The 26,228-nt window shown below is 46.2% G+C and overlaps 1 protein-coding gene across 1 annotated transcript in view; it reads right to left on the minus strand.

Moving 5' to 3' along the window:
- The window catches only part of LOC103120080 (zinc finger protein 318), a 55,572-nt gene extending 44,068 nt beyond the window's left edge, over positions 1 to 11,504 (minus strand). Inside the window, exons 1-2 of the mRNA XM_007530450.3 lie at positions 10,757 to 11,504; positions 4,687 to 4,835 (exon numbers count right to left, since the gene is read on the minus strand). Of these exons, the coding sequence (XP_007530512.1) occupies positions 4,687 to 4,835; positions 10,757 to 11,125 (518 nt within the window). The 5' untranslated portion in view covers positions 11,126 to 11,504. The remainder of the gene's footprint in view (positions 1 to 4,686; positions 4,836 to 10,756) is intronic.
- Between the last annotated feature and the right edge of the window lie 14,724 nt (positions 11,505 to 26,228).

Genomic DNA, 26,228 nt, shown 5'->3' on the forward strand with positions numbered 1-26,228 from the left:
AAGCAGTGAGTGGTACACCAGGTTAACCACAGAGTATGAAGTACAAGGACCAGTGCAAGGATCCTGGTTCTTCAAGTCCCCAACTCCCCACCTGTAGAGTGGTCACTTCACAAGTGGTGAAACAGGTATGCAGGTGTCTTTGCCCTCTCAATTTCTCTCTGTCCTATTCAATAAAATGTAAAAAAGAGCCGCCAGGAGGAGTGGATTCATAGTGCTGGCACTGAGCCCCAGTGATAACCCCAGAGGCAATAAAATAAAACAGAATAAATAAAATAATAATAATAAAATACAAAAAGTTCATTAATGGGCAGGGGTAGATAGCATAGTGGTTATGCAAAGAGATTCTCATGTCTAAGGCTCCAAAGTCCCAGGTTCAATCCCTTGTACCAACATCAACCACAGCTGAGCAGTGCTCTGGTAAAAAAAAAAAAAAAAAAATTCATCAAAAGTTCATTAACTGGTTCTAGGAGATAGTAGATAGCGCAATGGTTATATAAAAACACATGTAGGGCATGGGGTAGATAACAATGGTTATGCAAAGAGAATCTCATGCCAAGGCTCCAAAGTTCAAGGTTCTATCCCCTGCACCACCATAAGCCAAAGCTGAGCAGTGCTATGGTAAAAAGAAAGGGGTGGAGGAGAAAGAGAGAGAGAGATAAGTAGATATAGACAGACAAACAGATATAGTGTCCCAGGAGGTGGCACAAGGGTAAAGCTCTGGGCTTGCAAGTATGATATGAGATCCCAAGTTTGACTCTGATACTGCATATGTCAGAGTGCTGCACTGGTCTTTCTATCTCAGGTGAGACAAATAAAAATAATTAATTTAGAAAATTAATTTAAGAGCAGGAATAGACAGTGTAATGGTTATGCAAAAAGACTTATGCCTGAGGCTCTGAAGTCACAGGTTCAATCCCCGCCCCCACCATGATAAACCAGAACTAAGCAGTGCTCTGGTTAAAAAAAAAAAATTAACCAGGGCCAGACAGTGGCGCACTTGGTTAAGTGAGCACATTACAGTGTGCAAGGATCCAGGTCAAGTCCTTGGTCCCCACCTGCAGGGGGAAAGCTTCACAAGTGATGAAGCAGGGCTGCAGGTGTCTCTCTGTCTCTCTCCCTCTCTATCTTCCCCTCTCAATTTCTCTCTGTCTCTATACAATAATAAATAAAACATTAAAAAAATTTTTTTAATTAATCCCACTTTCTGCACCCCAAAAAGAACTTTGGTCCATACTCCCAGAGAGGATAAGGGAAGACAGGATGGCTCTGGATCCCAGTTCCACCAGGATCCGAAGAGTTTGTGGCCAGGAATCTTTTTTTTTTTTTTTTTTTTTTGTACCATCAGAGAAAGAGAAGCAAATCTGGGGTGGGGGTATAACATAATGGTTATACAGAGACTTTCATGCCTGAGACGCTCAAGTCCCAGGTTCAGTACCCCACACCTCCATAAGCCAGAGCTGAGCAGTGCTCTGGTAAAAAAAAAAAAAAGAGAGAGAAAGAGAGAAGCAAATCTGAAAAACACCAGAGGAAGCCAGGTACAGTTTCCCTTATCAGAGAGAAGAGGAAAAAAAAAAAAAAAGGACACCCACAAATTAAAAAAAACAAAAACAAAAACAGGGAGTCAGGTGGTAATGCAGTGGGTTAAGCGCAAGGACCAGCCTAAGGATCCCAGTTAGAGCTTCCAGCTCCCCACCTGCAGGAAAGTTGCTTTACAGGCGGTGAAGCAGGTCGGCAGGTATCTTTCTCTCCCCTCTCTGTCTTCCCTCCTCTTCATCTCTCTGTTCTATCCAACAATGATGACATCAATAACAACAATAACTACAACAATAAAAAACAACAAAGGCAACAAAAGGGGAAATAAATAATAAAAGTAAAAAGTAAACTTTGGTTTTTTTTTTAAAAAAAAAGGACACACAAAAGTACTAATAGGTATAGGTGTGATTTAGAAAAGAAGTTAATGGAGCGGAGGGTAGATAGCATAAAGGTTATGCAAAAAAGACTCTAATGCCTGAGACTCCAACGTCCCAAGTTCAATCCCCCGCACCACCATAAGCCAGAACTAAACAGTGTTCTGGTTAAAAAAAATAAATAAATGGGAGTCGGGCGGTAGCGCAGCGGGTTAAGCGCACGTGGTGCAAAGCGCAAGGACCAGCATAAGGATCCCAGTTTGAACCCTGGCTCCCCACCTGCAGGGGTGTCGCTTCACAGGCAGTGAAGCAGGTCTGCAGGTGTCTGTCTTTCTCTCCTCCTCTCTGTCTTCCCCTCCTCTCTCCAGTTCTCTAACAATGACATCAATACCAACAGCAATAATAACTACAACAATAAACAAGGGCAACAAAAGGGAATAAATAAATAAGAAAAAAGAAAAGAAGTGAATGCAGAAAAAAAAAATGAATGTAAGAACACAGAATAAAATATAGATGGGAGCCGGGTGGTGGCGCAACAGGTTAAGCGCACATGGCGCGAAGCACAAGGACTGGTATAAGGATCCCAGTTCGAGCCTATGGCTCCCCACCTGCAGGGGAGTCACTTCAAAGGTGGTGAAGCAGATCTGCAGGTGTCTATCTTTCTCTCCTGTCTTCCCCTCCTCTCTCGATTTCTCTCTGTCCTATCCAACAACAGCAATAACAACAACAATTTAAAAAAATTATAAACAACAAGGACAACAAAAGGGGAAAAAATTTAAAAATGTATAGAGGTATAGGTATACATAGCTATAAAGTCAATTCATATCGGCAACCATGGGAAAACTACTGCGGTTTCCAATGGAGGGGATGAGGACACAGAACTCTGGTGGTGGGAACATTATGGAATTACACTATTCTCTTATAATTTTGTAAACCAGTATTAAATCACTAATAAAAAGAAAGAAATTTTAAAGTGACTGGCTGTCTGCCAGAACACTGTTTGTCCAAAGGACAATGAAAAGAAATTATACTCTAAGCTTCACGAGTTGAAACATTATAGTTACCTCAAAACCTCAGCACTGAAGGAGGAGAACCACACATACTAAGAATCTGGGCTCAGTCATTTCCCAAAATAGCCAGAAGGACATAGGCTATTGCCTCATTAAGCCACATATCATGAAGACCTACCTTCAGAGGCCTAAGTGTTATGTAACACAGAACTGTCCTGCTTTGCTTCACTGTGACTGTTACTAGAGCTTTGAAATAAACATTACCAAATGGCAATACTACCACTCAGACTTACTGCTCAACTGTCCCCCACCTACACTTATGCTCTCTACTACATGGGCAGATTCATTTTGTTTTATTTTAGATAGACACACAGAGAGTAAGAGTAAGAGAGATCACAGAACTAAAGTTTCGTTCAATGGAGTTGGGGGCAAACTTCAACCTGGGGATCATACACATGGCAAAGCAAGCACACTACCCAAGCAAGTTACTGGGTTGTCATGATATATATATATTTTTCTAAAGATTTTATTTATTGATTCTAGAGAGATGATAGGAGAGAAAGAAAGAACCAGACATCACCCTGGTACATGTGCTGCTGGGGACTGAATTTAGACCCTCATGCTTGGGAGTCCAGTGCCTTATCCACTGCGCCACCTCCCGGACCACTCATAATATATTTTTCTATACAAAAATGTGTTATAACTTTTCTGAAAACCCAGAAAGACCTTTTAAAGTCTCTAATTATTTTTATTTTATTTACTAATGAGAAAGGAGTTAGAGAGAGAACCAGACATCACTCTAGTCTATGCGCTGCAGGGGACTGAATTCAGGACCTCATGCTTGAGAGTCCAGTGCTTTTACCCACTGCACCACCTCCTGAACCACAGTCTCTAATTCTATGTAATGCTTTCAGCAAGTCTATATTCATCACTGTCCCCACTCAGAAAATCCTTTCCCATGATCCGGGAGATTTATTTAAAAAAAGAGAAAGAGGGGAGAGGGGAACAAAGCATCAGGAAGGCAGTTATGCAGACTTTTGTGCCTGAGGCTCCAAAATAACAGGTTTAATCCTGCACCACCATAATCCAAAGATGAGCAGTACTCTAATGAGGGCCAGGCTCGAAAGTATCACATACATTGGCAAAGCAGTGAGCTATTTTGCCAGCCCTTATTTATTTATCTATTGGATAATCAGAGAAATTGAGAGAGGAAGGGGAAACAGAGGGAGAATGACAGAGAGACACTTGCAGCGCTGCTTCACCACTCATGAAGCTTTCCCTTTGCAGGCAGGGACCAGGGCCTCGAACCCCAGTCCTTGTGCATAAAAATGTGTGCGCTTAACCAGGTGCACCACTACCCGGCCCCCTTCTGCCTTTACTTATTAATGAGAGAGCTAGAGGAGAGAACCAGAGCATCACCCTAGTACATGTGATGCTAAGGACTGAATTCAGGACTTCAGGCCTTACAATCTTCAGAATCGAGTAGTTTATCTACTATGCTACCTCCCAGATCATATTTCTTTTGGTGGAACTAGAGCTGATTTCAGAACTACAGGCCACCCTTTCATGGTAGGTAAGTGGGTGGGAGGCACACATAAGGACACCATAGCACCAGAGCTTCCTCTGTTGCCACAACACTTGCCACATGGGTCCAGGCCTTAAACCTGGACCAAGCAATGCAGGCACCCAATCCAGTGAGTTTCCTCTCCTGTCCAACATTTCCAACTTAAAGTACTGTTAAAGTATGCCTTGCCTTAGATGAAGCCTACCTGCCCACATCCTCCAGATCATCCACAGGTGACTCCAGTCGATCACTAAGGCACCGCCGTTCTGGTATGCTGGCACAGAAGTGGTCATTGCCAACAGTGATCCTTAGGCTCTCATCCAAAGAATCAGAATGCAAACCAGGAGAGTGTCTCTACAAGTAGAAGGTGACAGTCAATTGGATTAAGGTATTTCTGTATGTAAAAATGTTCATTATCCTAGTGACAAAGTTGTGATCTAACAAGGCAAGAAATATACTAAGATACTACTCCAAAAATAAAACCCTTAAGAAAAAAATAATCATTTTCTTGATGGCACCTACATCCAACCCTTCCAAATCAATGGCCTCCCATTATTTTATTTATTGACAATGAACACAGAAATGGAGTAATGAGAAAAGTTCATTCAGAACCCAGACATTTCTAGTAAAAGAGGTAAGCCAAAAACTGCTTTTTAAAGGATCAGTAACAATAATTCAAGCTATACCATTAAAACATGATAGAGATTGGGGGAAACAGTTACTTCAGATGACATTTAGAAGTTTTTTGTTTTTTTTTTACCAGAGCACTGATCAGCTCTGATTTATGGTGGTGTGGGGGATTGAACCTGGGACTTCAGAGCCTTAGGCATGAGTCTCTTTCCATAATCATTTTGCTATCTACTCCTGACCCCAGGAAGGATTTTTCTTATGAATGAGGTCCAAATGAAATGTTAGCATTACAAGAACAGAGAGGCAAGATGTTTCACGTAAAAAAAGCAAGTTCTGGTAGCCAGGGGAAAAAAACTCAACTGGTGGTAGTTTCAGACTTACATGCTTATAATTACAGGTTCAACTCCTGGCACATCTAACAGTTATACACCAATTTGTCACTCTCTGTGTTCCATGTGATGCCCTCTCATAATGGATAAAATCTTTAAAAAATAAAATAGGGAGTCGGGCTGTAGCGCAGCGGGTTAAGCGCAGGTGGCGCAAAGCACAAGGACCGGCATAAGGATCCCGGTTCGAACCCCGGCTCCCCACCTGCAGAGGAGTCGCTTCATAGGCGGTGAAGCAGGTCTGCAGGTGTCTATCTTTCTCTCCTCCTCTCTGTTTTCCCCTCCTCTCTCCATTTCTCTCTGTCCTATCCAACAACGACAACAACAATAACTACAACAATAAAAAAAAAAAAAGGGCAACAAAAGGGAATAAATAAATAAAATAAATAAAAAATAAAAAAAATAAAATAAAACAGTGGTCTGGGAGGTGGCTCAGTGATAAAGCTTTGGACTCTCAAACATGAGGTCCTGAGTTCAATCCCCAGCAGCACATGTGCCAGAGTGATGTCTGGTTCTTTCTCTCTCCTCCTTTCTCATAAATAAAATATTTTTTAAAAAATAAAGTAAAATAAATAAAAATAAAACAAAAAGAGTTCTGTAATGGTAACAGCAGTAATGCCAGTGTGACTGCAGCCACAAGGATAGAAAACTAGAGGGTGGCGAAATCGCTCACTTGGGTAGTATACTGTTTTGCCATGCATGAGAACCAGGTTGGACCCCACCATACTATATTAAAGGAAGTTTCTGTACAGTGGTCTTTCACTCCCTGTCTTCATCCAAAAGAAAACAAAGTGGAATACAGGGGCCGGGTGGTGGATCACCTGATTGAGCGCACGTTATAACATGCAAGGACCTTAGTTCAAGCCCCCGGCCCCTACCTGCAAGGGGAAAGCTCTGCAAGTGGTGAAGCAGTGCAACAGGTGTCTCTCTTTCTCTTTCCCTCTACCCACTCGATTTCTAGCTGTTTCTTTTTTTAAAAAATAATTTTTATTTATTTATTTTCTTTTGTTGCCCTTTTTTTAAATTGTTGCTGTAGTTATTATTGTTGCTGCTGTTAATGTCGTTGTTAGATAAGACAGAGAGAAATGGAGAGAGGAGGGGAAGACAAAGAGGGGGGGGGAGATAAAGACAGACACCTGCAGACCTGCTTCACCGCCTGTGAAGGAACTCCCCTACAGGTGGGGAGCCAGGGACTTGAACCGGGATCTTTACGCAGGTCCTTGCACTTTGCGTCACGTGCACTTAACCCGCTGTGCTGCCGGACTCCTGATATCTGGCTGTTTCTATCTAATAAATAAAGATAATTTAAATTTTTTTTTTTGTTTTTAGAAGAAAAGTAGAATACAAATACCACAGTAAGAGAGAGTTAGATGGTGGTACACTGAGCACACGTTACAGTGTACAAGGACCTGGGTTCAAGCCCCTGGTCCCCACCTGCAAGTGGGAAGCTTCATGAGCTGTGAAGCAGATTATGTCTCCCTATCTTCCCTTTCGCTCTCAATTCATCTCTGTCCAGTAAATAAATAAACTATAAAAAATAAGAAGCCGTGGTCTGGGAGGTGGTGCAGTAGATAAAGCATCGGACTCTCAAGTATGAGGTCCTGAGTTCGATCCCCAGTAGCACATGTACTGAAGTGATGCCTGGCTCTTTCTCTTTCATCCTATGTTTCTCATTAATAAATAAATAAAATCTTAAAATAAATAAATAAATAAACCACAGTTAAAGAAATGTGGAACTTAATATTATATACCAAGAAGTCAAAGGAAGATTACAAGCAAATGAATGCTATGACCTGACTACATTCTTCTTCCAGATGTGCACACTGCTCATAACTTCATCTATTTCAGGTGTTTATATAAAACTCATTTTCCTGGGCTGGGGAGACAGCATAATGATTATACAAAAAGTTGTTTATGCCTGAGGTACCAAAGGTCCCAAGTTCAATCCCCAGCACCACCATAAGCCAGAGCTGAGCAGTGCTCTGGTAAAATAAATAAATAAATCATTTTCCCAAGAGCAGTTCTCCAGCTACCTTTTCAAAACTTTTAAGTTTTTTGGTTTTGTTTCTTTCTTTATAGCTGTTAGCCACTTTAACATGTGTTAACATCTTACTTCTCTATCTTCTTTATAACTGTCTGTCTCCTCCAAGTAGAATATAAATTCCATGAAGGTAAGGGTTATCTAGTTTGTTCACTGCTACCAAAGTGCTAACAAATACTTCTTGGAAGTACATAATAAAAGTGTCTGAGGGTCTGGTGGTAGCACACGGGATTAAGTGCACATAGTACAAAGGGCAAGGAAGGATTCCAGTTCCAGCTACCAGCTCCCCACCTGCATGGGGTTGCTTCACAAGTGGTGATGCAGATCTGAAGGCATCATTCTTTCTTTTTTCAAAATATTTATTCCCTTTTGTTGCCCTTGTTTAACTGTTGTAGTTATTATTGTTGTTGTTATTGATGTCATCCTTGTTAGATAGGACAGAGAGAAATGGAGAGAGATGGGGAAGACACAGGGGGAGAGAAAGATAAGACACCTGCAGACCTGCTTCACTGCTTGTGAAGTGACTCCCCTGTATGTGGGGAGCCGGGACTGGAACCATAATTCTTATGCTGGTCCTTGCGCTTTGCGCCACATGCACTTAACCTGCTGTGCTACCGCCTGACTTCCCGGTATCTTTTTTATATATTTTTATTTATTTACTTATTTATTTATGAGAAATATAGGAGGAGAAAGAGAAAGAACCAGACATCACTCTGGTGATTGAGAGTCCGATGCTTTATCCACTGCACCACCTCCCGGACCACGGTATCTATCTTTCTATCTCCCTCTCCTCTCTCAATTTCTCTCCGTCTGATCCTATTTAAAAAAAATTAAAAAAAAAAAAAAAGCCTCCAGGAGCAGTGGATTTGAAGTGCTGGCACCAAGCCATAGCGATAACCCTAGAGGCAAAAACAGATAACATAATACAAGTTTTTAAAAAATAATTCTCCACCTGCAGGGGAATCACTTCACAAGCAGTGAAGCAGGTCTGCAGGTGTCTGTCTGTCTTTCCCCGTCTTCCCCTCCTCTCTCCATTTCTCTCTGTCCTATCCAACAACAATGACATCAATAACAACAATAATAACTACAACAATAAAACAAGGGCAACAAAAGGGAATAAATATTAAAAAATTAAAAAATTAAATAATTCTAGGGGGAGTTGGGCCGTAGCACAGTGGGTTAAGCACATGTGGTGCAAAGCACAAGGACCTGCGTAAGGATCCTGGTTCCAGCCTCTGGCTCCTCACCTGCAGGGGAGTCGCTTCACAGGTGGTGAAGCAGGTCTGCAGGTGTCTGTCTTTCTCTCACGCTCTGTCTTCCCCTCCTCTCTCCATTTCTCTGTCCTATGTTAACAATGACGACATCAATAACAACAATAACTACAACAACAAAAACAAGGGCAACAAAAAGGGGATAAATATAAAAAATCTTTAAAAAATAGTAATAATTATAGGAAGGCCCAGTAATGCAGCAGCAGTAGTATGTGGAATCTGCATGCAAGAGATCCCAAGGTACCACTACATACCAGAACTGAGTAGTGCTCCAGTCAAGAAAATAATCATTTCAGCTGCTGGGTACACAATAAAGTGGATGGTAAAGTGGACAATCTGGAGAGGAGTGTAAAGAACGTCGTTGCAATAACCCAAGCAAGAAGTAATCAAATGGAGTGATAGGAGGAGGACAGGTTGGAATAAAGGGGTAACAGAGATAGTTAACCCAACAGATTAGATTTAGGAAATAGAGAGCTGTCCAGTATTTGACTGAGTGATATCATTTACTAAAACAGAGAGACTGGAATAAATAAAATGTGTGTTGAAGAAGAAAAAAGGAGTTTGGAAACAAATATTCCTTTGCAGTACTAACAGAATATCCTTGATCGTGTACCCAGGGCAGTGGGATACTGCTCAAGAGAACACAAATTGTCACAGGGTTCATAAAAATACTGGTGGGAGTCACACACGTGGCGCCAAGTGCAAGGACCGGCCTAAGGATCTCAGTTCGAGCCCCCGGCTCCCCACCTGTAGGGAAGTCGTTTCACAAGCGTTGAAGCAGGTCTGCAGGTGTCTATCTTTTTCTCTCCCCCTCTGTCTTCCCCTCCTCTCTCCATTTCTCTCTGTCCTAACCAACAACAGCTATAACAACAATAGCAGTAATAACCACAACAAAATGGGAAAAATGGCCTCCAGGAGCAGTGGATTCATAGTGCTGGCACGGAACCCCAGTGGTAACCCTGGAGGCCAAAAAAAAAAAAAGAAAGAAAGAAAGAAAACGATTGGCTGAGAGACTTTCATATTTATGGTTCTAAGACCCCAGGTTCAATACCAAGCACCACCATAAGTCAGAGCTGGTGTATTTTTTTTGTCTCTCTTATTAAAATAAATAATTACAAAGATTTATTTCAGGAGAAAGATAGCCAGAGCATCACCCTGGCACAGGCAGCACTAGAGATGGACCTCATTCCCACAAGGACTGGGCTCTCCCAGACCGTTAAATCCCTTAACTTCCATTTTCTGTCCCTCTAGACAGGGACACATGGGTGCTGGGCGCCTCGCAGATCTGAGCTGAATCCCAGTTCCCCCACTGCCCGGCTGTGTGACTGCCTAAGTGGCTTGGCTCTCTGGGCTCCTGAGCTGTCCCGTAACATCAAGTGTCTCAGCTCACGGGTCACATCGTCCGAAGGCAACTTGTGCATAAAGCCAGAGCCAAACACGCAGAGCCTCCTGCCTTTGGCCAAAGCTCGGTGAGCCGCAACAGCCCATCCTCACAAGGGCTGTACAGGTCCCGCTCGCTGCGTTTTGGAGAGGCGGCTCCCACTTACAACGCTGACAGCCAGCCGCGCCGCGCTAGGTGTCAAACCCCCAAGTCCCCCGACGCCTCTGCTCCTCTTCTAAGATCCGGAGACTAGGGGCTGGGGGAGAGGGCGGCAGGCTGACAAGGAGCGAACCTCCAAGTGAGAAAGCACCATACGATTGGGAAGAAACTGCCCCTGCAACTTCTCTCCACACCCACTCGCACCCCAACACCCTACCGCGGAGAAACGGGGCATCCCTCCCACCAGGCGCCGAGTTCCCGAGTGCGGTGGGGGGGGGGGTGACAGGCGCCTCGGGACTACGTGGGGGTGGGTTTGCACTCGGGGGTCCGGGCCTCCTCGAGGCCCCGAGCTGCCTGGGCTGCGAGCGCGGGACGCGGGGGCGGGACGCGGCGAGGTCTGCGATTACCCTGCTGCCGCCGTCGCCCGAGCGGTCGCGGCTGTCCCCGCGACTGGCGCCTCGGAAACCGCCCGGACCCGGCGGGAAGAGTCGTCTGCCCCGCGGCGGCGACGGCGAGAGGCGACGGCCCCGAGGCGAGGACGGCGAGACCCGGCGGCCGCGGGGCGGAGACGGGGAGGGCCGGCGGCCGCGGTGCCCCGAGGGAGATCGGGGCCGGCGAGCCTGAGTCCGCGACGAGGAGGAGCCTGAGGGCGGCGGCGACGTGCGGCGAGCGGGGCCTGAGGAGACGCAGGAGCTGCGCCCGGGGAGCGAGCCGTCCCCGCCGCTGTCCTTAGGCCGGTGCGAAGAGCTGGGGGGCCGCGGGCCGCTGCGGTACATGGCGCCGGCGGCAGCGGCCAGCGCGGCAGTGCCGAGCCGGGGGCGCCCTCGACGCCGGTCCGCTGAGCGCCACGGCCGCTACAGCCGCAGCCACGACCACCGTGCGCGCCGGCTCAGCCCCGCCCCGCGGCCGGGCCGAGCGCGCGCCCGCGGCCGCCAGTTAGCGGGCGCAAGAAGCGCCTGACAACCTCCGCCCGCCGGGCTCTGGTCTCCCCCGCTCCGCGCGCGGGCGGCCGCCGGAGTCAGGAGAGGGGAGGAGCGCGGAAGCGGGCGCTCGCTTGGCTGCAGGAAGGGGAGCTGGGGCGCGCGACCTCGCTCCGCCAGCTCCGCCTCCAAGCCGGGAAGATGGCGGCTTCCGAGCCGCCCACTTCCCCTCCCCTGGGTGGCCACGTGACCCGGCGGGTCTCCACCGGAAGGAGGCTGGGCGGAAAGGACCTGTTTGACTCCAGCTGTGAGGGCTCTTCCGGCCTGGGCCTCGGCCGCCTTACAAGTGTCGCGAGTCCTTGGGGCCCGGCCCAGCCCTCCAGCCCCGACTACTGTAGGCAGGAAGAATGAATGGTTTGCAGTGACCCACCTGTGTCGGAGTGTATGCAATCAGAAGCGGCCTCTGGAGTGCCAGACCCTGCTGAAGCTAATGACCAACCGCCAACTTTCTTTCTAGTTTGCCTGGGAAACTGATGATGAAATGGAAGGGAGATCTGAGGGGCAGCGCGAATCAACCCAGGAGGATTGAGCTTTTGTTGTATTGTGTGTTTTTTTTCGTACTGTTAAGGCAGTACAAAACCGAAAATATTGCAAAAGGCTTCCATTTTTGGTAGCTGGGGAAAACAACTGGTAGGTCACCAGACTTAATGCCTGAAGGTCAAGGCACAACCTGTACCAGAGTAGCTTGTCTCCATCTCTCCCTCCTGTGAAAAACTAGCAGCAGCCCAGAAAGTGGCATAGTGTGGCCATTGGAACCTCAAATATGAACTCTTCAATTTGACTCTCAGTATGGAATCAGATAGAAAGTACCGGCATGAAAAGTGACGAAGTCGTGCTCTCAGTCTCAATCAATGAATATTTTTTGAAGGTTGTAGGCCAAACATCTCCTTGTCCATGACTGACCACATGTGGAGGTGGACGGCTCACAGACGTGTTCATGAGAGCTATTGTCTCTACTCACAACTAATGGCTCAACTAATGGTTCCTGATCCATCTTGCTCAGTTGCCATCTTGGGCATTAGGAAATAAGACAAAGAGTTGAGAAGGGTACTCTGTGAGCTCAAGTGGGTCTAAGGGGGCAGTGAGGAGGCAATTACCTGTTTATTTACACAGCCTTAAGATCCTTTAGTAAGGTAACTTTTTCTGCATGCCTCAGGGCAATGAATTTTAAGTAATTTAAATTTAAGCATTCCTGAATGTAGTTTCTTGAAAAACTGCTTTGGACTAGGTAGATAATGCAATGGTTATGTAGAAGACCTTCTTATCTGATAGTCCGGCATCTTGGGTTCAGTCCCTGGCACCTATACAAACTAGAGCTGAGCAATACTTGGTTGGCAAAATAAAAAGGAAAACCCAGAAACCTCCTTTGTCCCAGGTTTGAATCCCCCACTGCACTGAGATGCTTCTGTGCTGTGGTGGTATCAATCTCTGGTTTTTGTTTGTACCAGAGCACTACTCAGTTCTGGTTTATGGTGAGTGGTGCAGGGATTGAACCCGGGACTTTGGAGCCTCAGGCATGAGAGTCTCTTTGAATAACCATTATGCTATCTACTCCTCCCTCCAACCTGTTTCTTTATCTTAAAAATCTGCAGAGATGAAACCCCAACAAGGACGGGTGGGGCTGACTGCTTCATAAAGGACTAGGGAAATAGAATAATCGTTATGCAAAAGATTTTCCTGCCTAGGGCTCCCAGTTCCAAGTTTCAATTCCAGGTACCATCCATCACGTGTCATAGTTCTGAATAGGAAAATAATAGCATGGCCATGCAGTGGCGCACATGATTGAATACACCTTATAATGCACAAGGAATCAAGTTCAAGCCTCTAGTCTACACCTGCAGGGGGAATGCTTTCGAAAACAAAGTCCTGCTTCAAGTGTCTCTATTTCCCCTTTCCTTCTCAATTTCTGTCTTTACCAATTAAATTTTAAAAATTTAAAAAACACTTATTTCTATAAGAGAGATACAAAGAGGGAGAGAAGAGAGAGAAGTCCGAGAGGTGGCACAGTGGGTAAAACTTTCAAGAATCAGGTTCCAAGTTCAATCCCCTGCAGCATATGTATCAGAGTAATGTCTGGTCCTTTCTTATATTTCTCATGAATGAATAAATAAAATCTTTAAAAAAGAGAGAGACTCCAAAAATACTGCTTAGCTCTGGTTTATGATAGTGCTAAGAATTGAACCTAGGACCTTGAAGCCTTGGACATGAGGCTTTCTCCCTCTCTGTCTTCCCCTCCTCTCTCCACTTCTCTCTGTCCTATCCAACAACGAAAACATCAACAATAATAAGTACAATAATAAAACCAGGGCCACAAAAGGGAATAAATAAATATAAAAAAGGGGGGATTAAAAAAAAGAACCAAGCTACTGGGCTATTTTGGCCTTCTGGCTTATGGACTCTCAGCTGATGGTACCTGTGTGCCTGTGTGTTTACCTTTGTAAGTTTGTGTCTTTTTACTGGCTTTTGTATGTGCTTGTGTGAATAAATACTTCAACATCATCTGTTTGCTGAGTCGACCTCAGTTTGTAATGCCCGTAAGCAAAATTTAACAATCTACTTATTGAATAGAGATAAAGAGGGGAGGGGAAGATAGAGTTGGAGAGAGACACTGTCTCTCTCCCTCTGTCACCCCCTTTCCTCTTGATAGAATCCAATAAATCTGTCTCTATAAAACAAATAAAGACAATAAAATTTTTAATTAAAAAAAGGGAGTCAAGCGGTAGTGCAGCAGGATAAGTGCACATGGTGCAAAGCGCAAGGACCAGCCTAAGGAATGAGGTTCAAACCCCAGGCTCTCCACCTGCAGCTGCAGGGAAGTCACTTCACAAGTGGTGAAGCAGGTCTGCAGGTGTTTTTCTCTCTCCTTATCTGTCTGCCCCTCCTCTCTCCATTTCTCTCTGTCCTATCCAACAATGACATCAATAACAACAAAATAACTACAACAATAAAAAGGGCAACGAAAACCCAACACACCCATCCAAAGAGATCTGTGTACACATATGTTCTTGGCAGCACAATTGTAATAGCCAAAACCTGGAAGCAACCCAGGTGTCCAACAACAGGTGAGTCGCTGAGCAAGTTGTGTTATATAAATACAATGGAATACTACTCAGCTATAAAAAATGGTGACTTCACCGTTTTCAGCTGATCTTGGATGGACCTTGAAAAATTCATGTTAAGTAAAATAAGTCAGAAACAGAAGGATGAATATGGGATGATCTCACTCTCAGGCCGAAGTTGAAAAAAAAAAAAGATCAGAAAAGAAAACAAGTAGAACCTGAACTGGAATTCGCATATTGCACCAAAGTAAAAGACTCTGGGGTGGGTGGGTGGATAGAATACAGATCCAAGGATGACAGAGGACCTAGTGGGGGTTGTATTGTTATATGGAAAACTGGGAAATGTTATGCATGTACAAACTATTGTATTTACTGTTGAATGTAAGACATTAATTCCCCAATAAATTTTTAAAAAGACAAAAAAAAGGGCAATAAAAAAGGGAATAGATAAATGAAGAGTGTGCACAATAATAAAGAGAGAGAGAGAGAACAGCCCTGCTTCAACAGTCATAAAGCTTTCCCCTGCAGGTGGGGAATGGAGGCTCAAACTTGGGTCCTTACACATTGTAGCATGTATGCTCAACCAGGTGCACCACCACCTGGGCCCTCTATATCTCCCTTTTCTATCTCAATTTCTCCCTGTCTTATTGAAGAATATAGAAAAAAAAATTTTTAAAGGAGGGGGGCAAGGGTAGATAGATGTTTATGCAAAGATACTCTCATGCCTGAGGCTCTAAAATCCCAGGTTTAATCCCATCCATCACCATAAACTAGATCTAAGTAGTGCTCTGGTAAAAAAAAAAAAAAGAAAGAAAGAAAGAAAGAAGAGAGAGGAAGAAAAGAAAAGAAAAAAGAAAGAAAAAGAGAAAAATACCCACCAGGAGCAGTAGATTCATACTGCTGGAAGGTACCAAGCCCCAAAGACTAGAGTAAAAAAAATAATATTAATAATTAAAATTAAAGAAAAGAAAAAAGTGCAAGGACTGGCGTAAGGATCCAGGTTCAAGCCCCCAGCTCCCCATTTGCAGGAGGGTCACCTCACAAGTGGTGAAGCAGGTCTGCAGATGTCTATCTCCCCCCATCTCTGTCCCCCCAACCTCTATCCATTTCTCTCTGTCCTATTCAGCAACAACAACATCAATAACAATAATTACCATAACAATAATAAGGCAACAAGGGCAACAAAAAGGGGGAAAAAAATACTCTCTAGGAGCAGTGGATTCCTTGGTGAAGGCACTGGGCCCCAACAATAACGCTGGAGGCAAAAAAAAAAAGAAAGAAAGAAAAGACAAATAGCATTATAAAGTGCTACCATTATGCTAAATAAATTAGAAAAACAGTGGTCCGGGAGGTAGTGCAGTGGATAAAGCATCCAATTCTCAAGCATGAGGTCATGAGTTCAATCCCCGGCAGCACATGTACCAGAGTGATGTCTGGCTCTTTCTCTCTCCTCATCTGTTTCTCATTAATAAATAAAATATTTAAAAAAAAAAAAAAAAAGAAATACATCAGTTATTTCTCTCCCTTTCTCCACCACTGTGTTGTACTGATAAACTAGTCTTCATCAAGTCTTCTTGAAATAGTTAAGGAGGGGGAGTCAAGCAGTAGCACAGAGGGTTAAGCGCAACTGGCACAAACGACAAAGACCAGCGAAAGGATCCCGGTTCGAGCCCCGGCTCCCCACCTGCAGGGGAGTCACTTCACAGGTGGTGAAGCAGGTCTGCAGGTGTCTATCTTTCTCTCCCCCCTCTCTCCATTTCTGTCCTATCCAACAACATCAATAGTAACTACAACAATAAAATAACAAGGACAACAAAGGGAATAAATAATTTTTTTTTTTTAAAAAAAGAGGGGAAGTAAGGCGGTAGCACAGCAGGTTAAGCGCATGTGGCACAATGCTCAAGGACCAGCGTTAGGATCCCAGTTCGAACCCCAGCTCCCCACCTGCAGGGGAGTCACTTCACAAGTGGTGAAGCAGGTCTACAGGTGTCTATCTTTCTCTTCCCCTTCTCTCTCCATTTCTCTCTGTCCTATCTAACAACGATGACATCAATAACAATAACTACAACAACAATAAAAAACAAGGGCAACAAAAGGGAAAATAAATATTTAAAAAAATTAAAAATAGTTAAAGAGGGACCAGGCAGTGGCACAATTGGTTAAGCGCACACACCACAGTGTTCAAGGACCTGGGTTCAAGCCTGCTGCAGAGGGAAAGCTTCACAAGTGGTGAAGCAGGGTTGCAGGTGTCTCTTTCTCTCCATCTCTACCTCCCTTTCCCCTCAATTTCTGTCTCTATCTAATAAAAAATTAGTTTTTTTTAAAAAAGAAATAGTTTAAGAAAGACCAGGCTGGATGTAGACATAGGGAATGCCACTGCAGAAAGGTATGTAAAAACATATATAACTATATGTGTAAACTGTAAGAGCCAACTGCTAGTAATCTATTTCTATACTCCATGCTTGCTATGCACCAGTGAAATTGTGCCAAGTAACTTAAAGACCTGTCTTACAGGTATAACTCTGTATCTCCTCTTTTTCAGAGATCTGACAAGCCCTCCTTTTCCAAATATTGGTTCTCTGATCTTGTTTACCACAACATTCTTGTTCTTCTTCTAGCGTTTGCCCTTCTTCCATAGCCAGTCAACAGCGTCAGGTTGAGCCTGATGTAAAGTTTCGAGACCTCCTTTGAATCTGGAGAGGTGGCAGTCATTGACTATGTGAGTCATAGTCTGTCTGTAGCCGCAGTGGCAGTTCGGGTCGTCTCTGGCTCCCCAGCGATGGAACATAGCGGCACACCGGCCATGGCCTGTTCAATAGCGATTGAGGAGGGCCCAATCATAACGTGCTAGGTCAAAGCCGGGTTGACGCTTGCAGAGGTCTGTGATGAGGTGTTGCTAGAGGCAGTAACTCTAACATAGTTATAAGTATAGTTGCTTTTTGAGTTTGAGTTTTAAGAATAGTTTAAATATAGTTGCTTTTTGCCCTCCTGCCCAGTGAGGTAAAAAACTCCTTGCCCTTTTCCCCTCAACAGAACCTAAAAGGCCATCAATTATTTTGACAGACCCTGCAGCAAACAGGCCTCCTCATGAACTCTGCAACAGAATACTGTTACCAGATAGTTAAAACAGATGGCCTGATAAATGATGGCCTGGCCTGATAAATGATGGCCTGATAGATGGCAAACAGATGGCCGGGTGGTCCCAACTAAGAATGTGGTGACCCCACTTTGGCCGGGACCTGTTGGTCTGGTTTGATTGAACTAGCCCATGCTTTGCTCTGAATAGATCAGGCTTTTGCTAAGTTTGAAATGATTAGATATAGGCTGATAAGGTGATGTGTTCCCCCCTCCATGAGTGTAGTCTGAATTCCTATAAATTGTATGGTTTGAGCTTTGTTCAGGGTCAAGCTGGCAGACTGCTGTCTGTTGCCACTCGGCCTGGATTGCAATTTGTGAATAAACATCTTTTGCTTCTTGCAGTGGATGGTGGTTTGATTTTGCTCGCTAACATTTGGAGGCCCCAGCGAGATCTCCTCAGACGGAGATTCCTGAGGACACCCCATCCCGGGTCCAGATCCTAGGAAAAACCTTGGAAGCTTTTGCCTGGCACCAGTAAGTCAGGCCTGATTTTTGTGCATGGTACCATTTCGTTTGTGTGTTTTTGTGTCCTCGCGGGGCCTCGGTCTGTGGATTGCGGGACGCCACGTTGGAATCCCAGACCACAGCGCTGGGAAGTGACGACTTCCAGGCTGCTGGGGTTGGGTGATAACTGGATCTGAAACAGGGTCCGCACCCTAAGGATCTGAAATAGGGTCCGACAGCCCAGGATACTAGTTCTGTCTTTTGTGGCCATTTGTTGTGTCTGTCTTCTCTCCTCTTTGGCGATTCGCGATAAGGTTGACCTTGTTAGTGCAACAAGCTACTCTCCGGTGACTCCTGAAGGCCTAACTTGTGGCGCCTTAGTAGCGGCGGCTGGACAGGTAATCGCCCTCCCTTGACGGAGTGAATGGTTTGATGTGAATGCTAGTGTGCCTGTTGCGTGCCTCACAGTCAAAAGACTACGGGGCTTGATTGGGCTCCAACCTGCGTGTCCGTGGAGTCGTTTCGGCTCAGTGGAGATTCTCAGCCTACTGAGACCGAGACCGGGGTTTATACGGCTACTCCTAAGCTAAGACTCCTTAAGGTCCCGTGAGGGGCACAGCCAGGTGAGCATAGTTGATTGTCTGGCATCCATCGGATGTCAGTTCTTTTTCCAACACTCACTGTTTGTCGCTTTCTGTGTCAGCCTTCTTGCTGTGTCCAGACGCCAACAGGCTCCAAAAAGGAACTCTTGGGTAGGAAAACTGGAGTCCTCTTTTATAGAAGCTCCATACAGTCTAGATAAGGAAGAAAGTCCCAGGTGGACACCCTTTGGGTTAGTAGGAAAAACAGTTGAGAGTGAGAGAACGTGTGAGAGTGTTTGGTGCGCTGACTAGTGAGTACAAGGAAGAGTGAGAGGAATCTTTGGTCTAATTGCTGTGATTCTTATTGCAGTGTTTGTCTCCCTTCTGTTCCACTTTGGCGAGGAGATGGGACAGAGTCAGTCCAAAACCAGCTCGCTCACCCCCCTTGAATGTTTGACTAAAAACTTTTCAGATTTTTCCAGGAGAGCCGCTGGTTTTGGAGCCCAGGTGGACGCCTTCACACTGAAGAAGTTCTGTGAAAGGGAATGGCCAACCTTTGAGGTTGGCTGGCCTGAGACAGGAAGTCTCAACCTGGGAAAGTGCACAGCAGTGCATGATGTGATCTTTGGGAATCCCGGGCACCCTGACCAAATGCCATATATTGAGATCTGGATGAGTATTGCTTATGATAAACCAAGGTATCTGCGGGAGTGTCAGGGTGACCCCAAAGGAAAGGTCAAAAGCAGGTCGAGAGTGTTGGTGATTGAGGGCATGAGGGGGGATAGATTCCCTAGGAGGCCTACAGCTCCTCCTGTCCTCCCTGCTAAGCCCGAATCCCCCCTACGACTGAGAAAGAGGAGGGATGAGAACCCTCCACCGTATGCTGGCACTTCAGGGGCTACCACTCCTGAACCCGATTCCACTTCTGGGTTGCCGTCAGGGGTCCTGAGCCCACCTCATACCAGAATGGGAACTACGTTCGGGTCAGAGTCTACGCCGGTCGGGACCTTTCCTTTACGGGAAGTGGGGGAGTTGGATGCGTCAGGACGGCCCCTCCGAACTTACGTCCCGTTTAGCACTTCTGACTTGTATAATTGGAAGAACCAAAACCCTCCTTTCTCTGTAGACCCCGAAGGGGTGGCAACCCTACTTAAGTCAGTTTTTTACACTCATCAACCTAGTACCCTATTCACTCTAGAAGGGAGAGAATAAAAATCGAGGGAAAGAAGCAGGTCCAGGATAAAAAGGGAGAGCCTCCCACCGACCAGGACGTGGTGGAGGTATTCCCCCAATCCCGACCTAAGTGGGACCACAACACGAGCACCGGGTATGAGGCCCTCACCAGGTACCGCCAGACTCTATTAAGGGGTATCCGGGATGCGGGTCGGAAACCCACCAATCTGTCTAAGGTGACCGAGTCTAAGCAGGGTGCAGACGAGAGTCTGACTGCCTTCTTGGAGAGGTTGTACTAGGTGTATCGAACTTGGACGCCCATAGATCCCAAGGCCCCTGAGAATGTGCAGGCCTCCAGTTTGTGGCCCAATCCGCCCCAGATATTAGGAAGAAGTTGCAGGAATTAGAGGGTTTTGAGGGGAAGTCTCTCTCGGAGCTGTTGGCTATAGCCCAGAAGGTTTTTGATAATAGAGAGGACCCTGTGAAAGCCACTCTGGAACTGAATAAGAAGATGGCGCAGGTCCTTTTGGCTAAGGAAACAGGAAATAGAGAGGAAAGAGGGAGGTATGCGAGAGAAAAAGGGCAGATGAGGGGAAAAGGTAAACCCCTAAGAGGACTGAGAAAGACTCAGTGTGCCCTATGCAAGGAAGAAGGGCACTGGAGGAAGGAATGTCCAAAAGGGAAAGAAGAAAGAGGATGGAGAAGGAAGCCCCCCTCTTAGTTCTAGACTGAGGAAGTCAGGGCTCCTCCAGTCCCCGGGAGCTTAGGGTAAAACTCTCGGTAGGGGGGAAGGTAATTGATTTTTTGGTGGATACCGGGGCCACCTACTCAGTACTTCAACAACCAATTGGACCCACTGGAAAGGATAAGGTTAAGATTATAGGAGCCACTGAGGAAGAAAGGAGTTACCCAAAGTCCATAGGAAGAGTCGCCGGCTCTGGCCTGAGGACTATTACTCACTCTTTCCTGGTGATCCCTGAGTGCCCTGAGCCACTGTTAGGTAGGGATCTCCTTAATAAGCTACAGGCCACCATTTCTTTGAGACAAACGAAGGACCAATAGTACAAGCAGGTGGCCGAATTTTGCTCACCATGCCGGCAAGGGAGGAATATCGTCTCTATGAAGCACCACAGAATGCAGGCAAGCAGGACCTATTAACAAGGTGGAAGCGGGAGATCCCAAGAGTTTGGGCCGAGACCAATCCCCCAGGGTTGGCTAAGCATGTGACCCCCCATAATAATTCAATTGGTCAGCACTGCCACCCCAGTCTGAGACCGGCAGTATGCCATGAGTCAGGAAGCCCAGCATGGTATCAGGAACCATATTAGATGCCTAAAAGAGGCCGGTATCTTGGTGCCCTGCAAGTCGGCTTGGAATACACCCCTTCTCCTGGTCCGAAAGCCTGGAACAAACGACTTCAGAACAGTGCAAGATCTGCGAGAGGTAAATAAGAGGGTAGAGACCATTCATCCTACAGTTCTCAACCCTTATACTTTCCTCAGTCTCCTGTCACCTGACCAAACCCGGTATAGCGTCCCAGATTTGAAAGATGCCTTTTTCAGCCTCCCCTTGGCCCCGCAGAGCCAACCTATCTTTGCCTTTGAATGGACAGACCTCGAGGAAGGGGAGTCAGGACAGCTGACTTGGACCCGACTTACCCAAGGTTTTAAAAACTATCCTACCTTGTTTGATGAAGCACTGAGCAAAGACCTACTGACCTTCTGAGGTGAGCATCCCGAGTGCAGCCTCCTACAATATGTAGATGATCTGCTGATCACGACCTCATCTCATGAGGACTGCGAAACGGCAACTAGAGACCTGCTCGAGGCACTGGGGAGCTTGGGGTACCGGGTATCAGCCAGAAATGCTCAGCTGTGTACCCAAGAAGTAACCTACCTGGGCTACCAGATTAAAGAGGGACGACGGGCCCTGTCTGAGGGAAGAATCCAGGCTATCCTAAAGATCCCAACCCCCACTACCAAGAGACAGGTCCGAGAATTCCAGGGTCGGTAAGCTATTGTAGGCTATGGATCCCAGGGTTCGCTGAACTAGCAAAGCCCCTCTCCACCACCACCGGCGAAGGCGACGCTCCTTTGAAATAGACTGAGACGGAGGAAAGGGGTTTCCAGGCACTGAAGGAGTCCCTGGTAAATGCCCCCACTCTAGGCCTCTCCGACCTGAACAAACCATTCCAGCTGTTTGTAGCAGGAAATGCCGGTGTGGCTAAGGGAGTACTCACTCAAACCCTGGGCCCCTAGAAGAAGTCTGTCGCCTACCTGTCTAAACGACTGGACCCAGTAGCCGCCGGATGGCCTGGGTGTCTGAGGACAGTGGCGGCAGCTGCCCTACTAGTGAAGGAGACTACCAAACTGACTTTTGGGCAGACCCTAGAAATCACCACAGCCCACAACCTGGCCAGCCTACTTCACTCACCTCCGGACGGATGGATAACCAATTCTCGGGTGACCCATTACCAGGTACTGTTGCTGGACCCACCTCACATTACTTTCAAACAGACTGCAGCCTTAAATACAGCTACCCTGCTCCCAAACCCAGAGGAAGACACCACCCATGACTGTGGAGAAATCTTGGAAGCCCTGACCTCGTTGAGAGTTGACCTGACGGACATCCCACTACCGGACACACAGGAAACCCTCTACACAGATGAAAGCAGCTTCGTGGAAGATGGTGTACGATATGCAGGTGCTGCGGTGGTCACCAACCGGGAGGTCTTGTGGGCTGCATCCTTGCCACAAGGGACATCAGCCCAAAAGGCAGAGCTGATAGCACTCATTCAAACACTCAAGTGGGGAGCAGGGAAGAAGATAAATGTGTACACCGACAGCAGGTATGCTTTTGCCACTGTCCACGTCCATGGGGCTCTGTATCAAGATAGAGGATTGCTGATGGCCAGAGGGAAAGCTATCAAGCATGCCCAGGAAATACTGGCCCTGCAAGCAGCTGTTTGGGGGCCAGAGAGGGTTGCTGTCATCCACTGTAAGGGACACCAAAAAGATGACTCAGAAGTCTCGCGAGGCAGTCGGTTGGCAGACCAGACAGCCAGGAAAGCGGCCCAAAGACTAGTGGGGACCCTGGCCCAACTGGTGGTGGCTACCCCTATACCAAGAGAAGTGAAAAAAAGACAAAAACCAGTGTACTCAAAACAAAAAGAGGAGATGAGCTGGAGACTGGGGGGAGGCTAAATGAGGAAAGATGGATCGTCCCCCCAGATGACAAGATTATATTACCCCAGCCACTGGGAAGACAGGTGGTCTCTCAAACATACCAAGGTACCCATTTTGGGGGAAACAAATTAGCTGAACTGATCAGTAAATTTTATTTGATAATTGGTTTGCATAAGATCTCCCAGAGTATGGCAGGTCGCTGTGCAACGTGTGCCAGAGTCAACACTAACCCAGTACAAGTGAAAGGACCAGAAACCAGGTGGTGGCGGGGGGGGGAACCTAGAGAACATTGAGAACTGGACTTCACTGAGATGCCTGTGGCTCAAGGAAGATATAAGTATCTTAGTCATGGTAGATAGCTTTTCAGGGTGGGCCGAAGCCTTCCCCACTAAAAAAGAGACTTCCCAGGTAGTACTAAGACAACTGGTCTTTGAAATTATCCCTAGGTTCGGGCTCCCTTATTCACTGGGGTCGGATAATGGCCCGGCATTCATTGCCAAGGTCACCCAACAATTGGCAGAAATTTTAAAAATTAAATGGAAGTTACATTACATTTACCGCCCCCAGAGTTCAGGACAAGTAAAAAAAATGAATAAGACTATTTAAAAAAGCTTAACCAAGTTAAAAATAGAGACTGGCGGAGACTAGATTTCCCTTTTACCCTTTGCTTTGCTTAAAAGTAAAAATACCCCATATGTGTCTAGATTTACTCCGTTTGAGATTGTATATGGTAAACTGCCAACCCTGGTGCCCTGGGTTGAGACTAAAAAATTGACCGAAGTGTCGCGGAGCAGACTCCTCAAGTCCCTACAGGCCTTGCAGGTGGTGCGAGGAAAATCCAGAGCCATCGTCCAGGACGAAAAGCCTGGGACCCAGAGGGAGGAAAGCCGAGGCCAAGTTCCCTTGTTCAAGCCTGGTGATTCCGTACTGGTGAAGAAGCTGCATCCTGACCATCTTGAAGCCCGGTGGGAAGGACCATACACCGTGATCCTGAGGACGCCAACTGCCGCTAAGGTTGCTGGGAAACGACACTAGATTCATCATACTCGCCTGAAAAAATCCGTGGCGGACCCCCCAAAAGTAGCGAATCAGAAGAAATGGTGTGCCATACCCACCCCGGACCCAATAAAGGTCTGCTTGGTCTCCTGCTGACTTGTGTGTGTGTTTTGCCTGGTGCACTTCTGTTTTACCTCTGCCACTGCCCGAGCTCACATGCCTCCCACCCCCCGAGTGTCCTCTCTGTACGTATGGGAGCTGAAAAACAAAGGGAAAGGTGGTCGCCAACCGTCGGGCAGCCTATATTCACTCTTGATCTGTGTGATCTATTTGGTGCCAACTGGACCGGGGTAATCTATGCTGGCCAGACTGCAACCGGGGAGATTACTATAGATGGGAGGTGCAGCTCCATTGACCTGGAGGCTCGCCTTTGGGACAGACCCTATTATGTATATCCCAAAGACGACAGCCCCACCAAATGTAGAGGAGAACCATATTTTTTTTCTGTGGGTTGTGGGGAGAATGTCTGACAGCATCTCCAGGGAGGGATGGTGATAAGCACCTGAAAGTCACAAGAGTGATTCGACCAGGCGGCCTGACCGAACCAGGTACTTGCTACATTAAAGACTGTAACCCTGTGGAGGTGACGGTCAAAACTTGAAATGAGACTGATTCATAGATGAGAGAAAAATGTGGGACATTAAGATTCTTTTTTCTGAAAAGGACTTTGAAACATTATTCACTATTCAACCGCAGACGCTGCCATGGACTCAAAATCCTATTGGGCCCTTGAGACGCACCATTTTGGGAGAAAAGCCCCGACCTACTCTCTCCCTCTTTAGAGATGGAGGGAATGAGACTGATACAGATCAGACTGACGTTGTGCCAAGTGGCACTAAACCGACTGATACAAAACCCTTGCATCCCAGGGTAAAGCCACTAGTGAAAACTGTGGAATTAATGTATTACCTTTTAAATGAGTCTGACCCTAACATAACCAGAAACTGTTGGCTGTGTTTATACCCTGAGCCTCCTTATTACATTGGTGTGGCCGCCTCTACAAAAATAGGTAGCCAAAAGAGAGACATAAGGAAGCTGGCTCTATCCTCTAACAACTTTAAGGGCCCAAAATATAAGTGAGAAGTACAGCACCACATGACACTGAGAGATATCCAGGGAACAAAAACTTATATTCTCACAGCCAACTATAAATTAGACTCCTCCCCATACAGGGGAAATTACAACCTAACCATTAAAGTTAATAAGACTCAAGAGTAAGCGACCCTCCTCAAAGCTCCTGAGGGGACTTGGTGGGCCTGTACTTCGGGCATGACCCCCTACGGAATGACCAAAGACCTCTGTGTTTTGGCCCATATCCTGCCCCATGTATACTATTCCCATGGCGAAGAAGGTTGGGCGCACCTTGAACGGCAAGAAACAAACTACCTCAGACCAATAAGACGAAAGCGCGTCCTGATAATAGTTCCTATACTTGTGGGGGCAGCCATAGCAGGGACAGTGACAATGAGAGCTGCGGCCCTAGCTAAGGAGACTACTCTAGTACAATTAGATCAGCAGATCAATCAGGATATGGCCACACTAGAGGGCACTATTAAATCTCTCAAAGGGTCCCTATCTTCGTTGGCTGAGGTGGTCCTGCAAAAACGTAGGGGGCTTGATTTGCTATTTATGAAACAGGGTGGGTTATGTGTGGCCCTGAACGAGGCCTGTGGCTTTTATGCCAACCACTCCGAAATGGTGAAAAAAACTTTAAGCGAGGTCAAGAAAAAAATAGAAAACAGAGATAACCGTCTAAGAGACCTGAGCGAGAACAGCTGGTTCGCAAACCTATTTTCTTGGCCCTCTTGGTTAAAAACACTAATTAGTTCCCTGGCAGGGCCTCTGATCACCCTACTTCTACTTCTTACCCTGGGGCCTTGTCTATGGAGGTCTTTGATCTCCTTGAAAGAAAACTGAGAAGGTTATGCTCCTGGAGTCTCGGTATGTCGAGGTGCAATACAACTCAGAAAAAGAAGATGAATCAAGGATTTGATTCCCAGCTAAGACCAGTGGGGAATGTTAGAGGCAGTAACTCTAACATAGTTATAAGTATAGTTGCTTTTTGAGTTTGAGTTTTAAGAATAGTTTAAATATAGTTGCTTTTTGCCCTCCTGCCCAGTGAGGTAAAAAACTCCTTGCCCTTTTCCCCTCAACAGAACCTAAAAGGCCATCAATTATTTTGACAGACCCTGCAGCAAACAGGCCTCCTCATGAACTCTGCAACAGAATACTGTTACCAGATAGTTAAAACAGATGGCCTGAA

The sequence above is a fragment of the Erinaceus europaeus genome, chromosome 4, assembly GCF_950295315.1.
Source record: "Erinaceus europaeus chromosome 4, mEriEur2.1, whole genome shotgun sequence".
Taxonomy (NCBI): Eukaryota; Metazoa; Chordata; class Mammalia; order Eulipotyphla; family Erinaceidae; genus Erinaceus; species Erinaceus europaeus.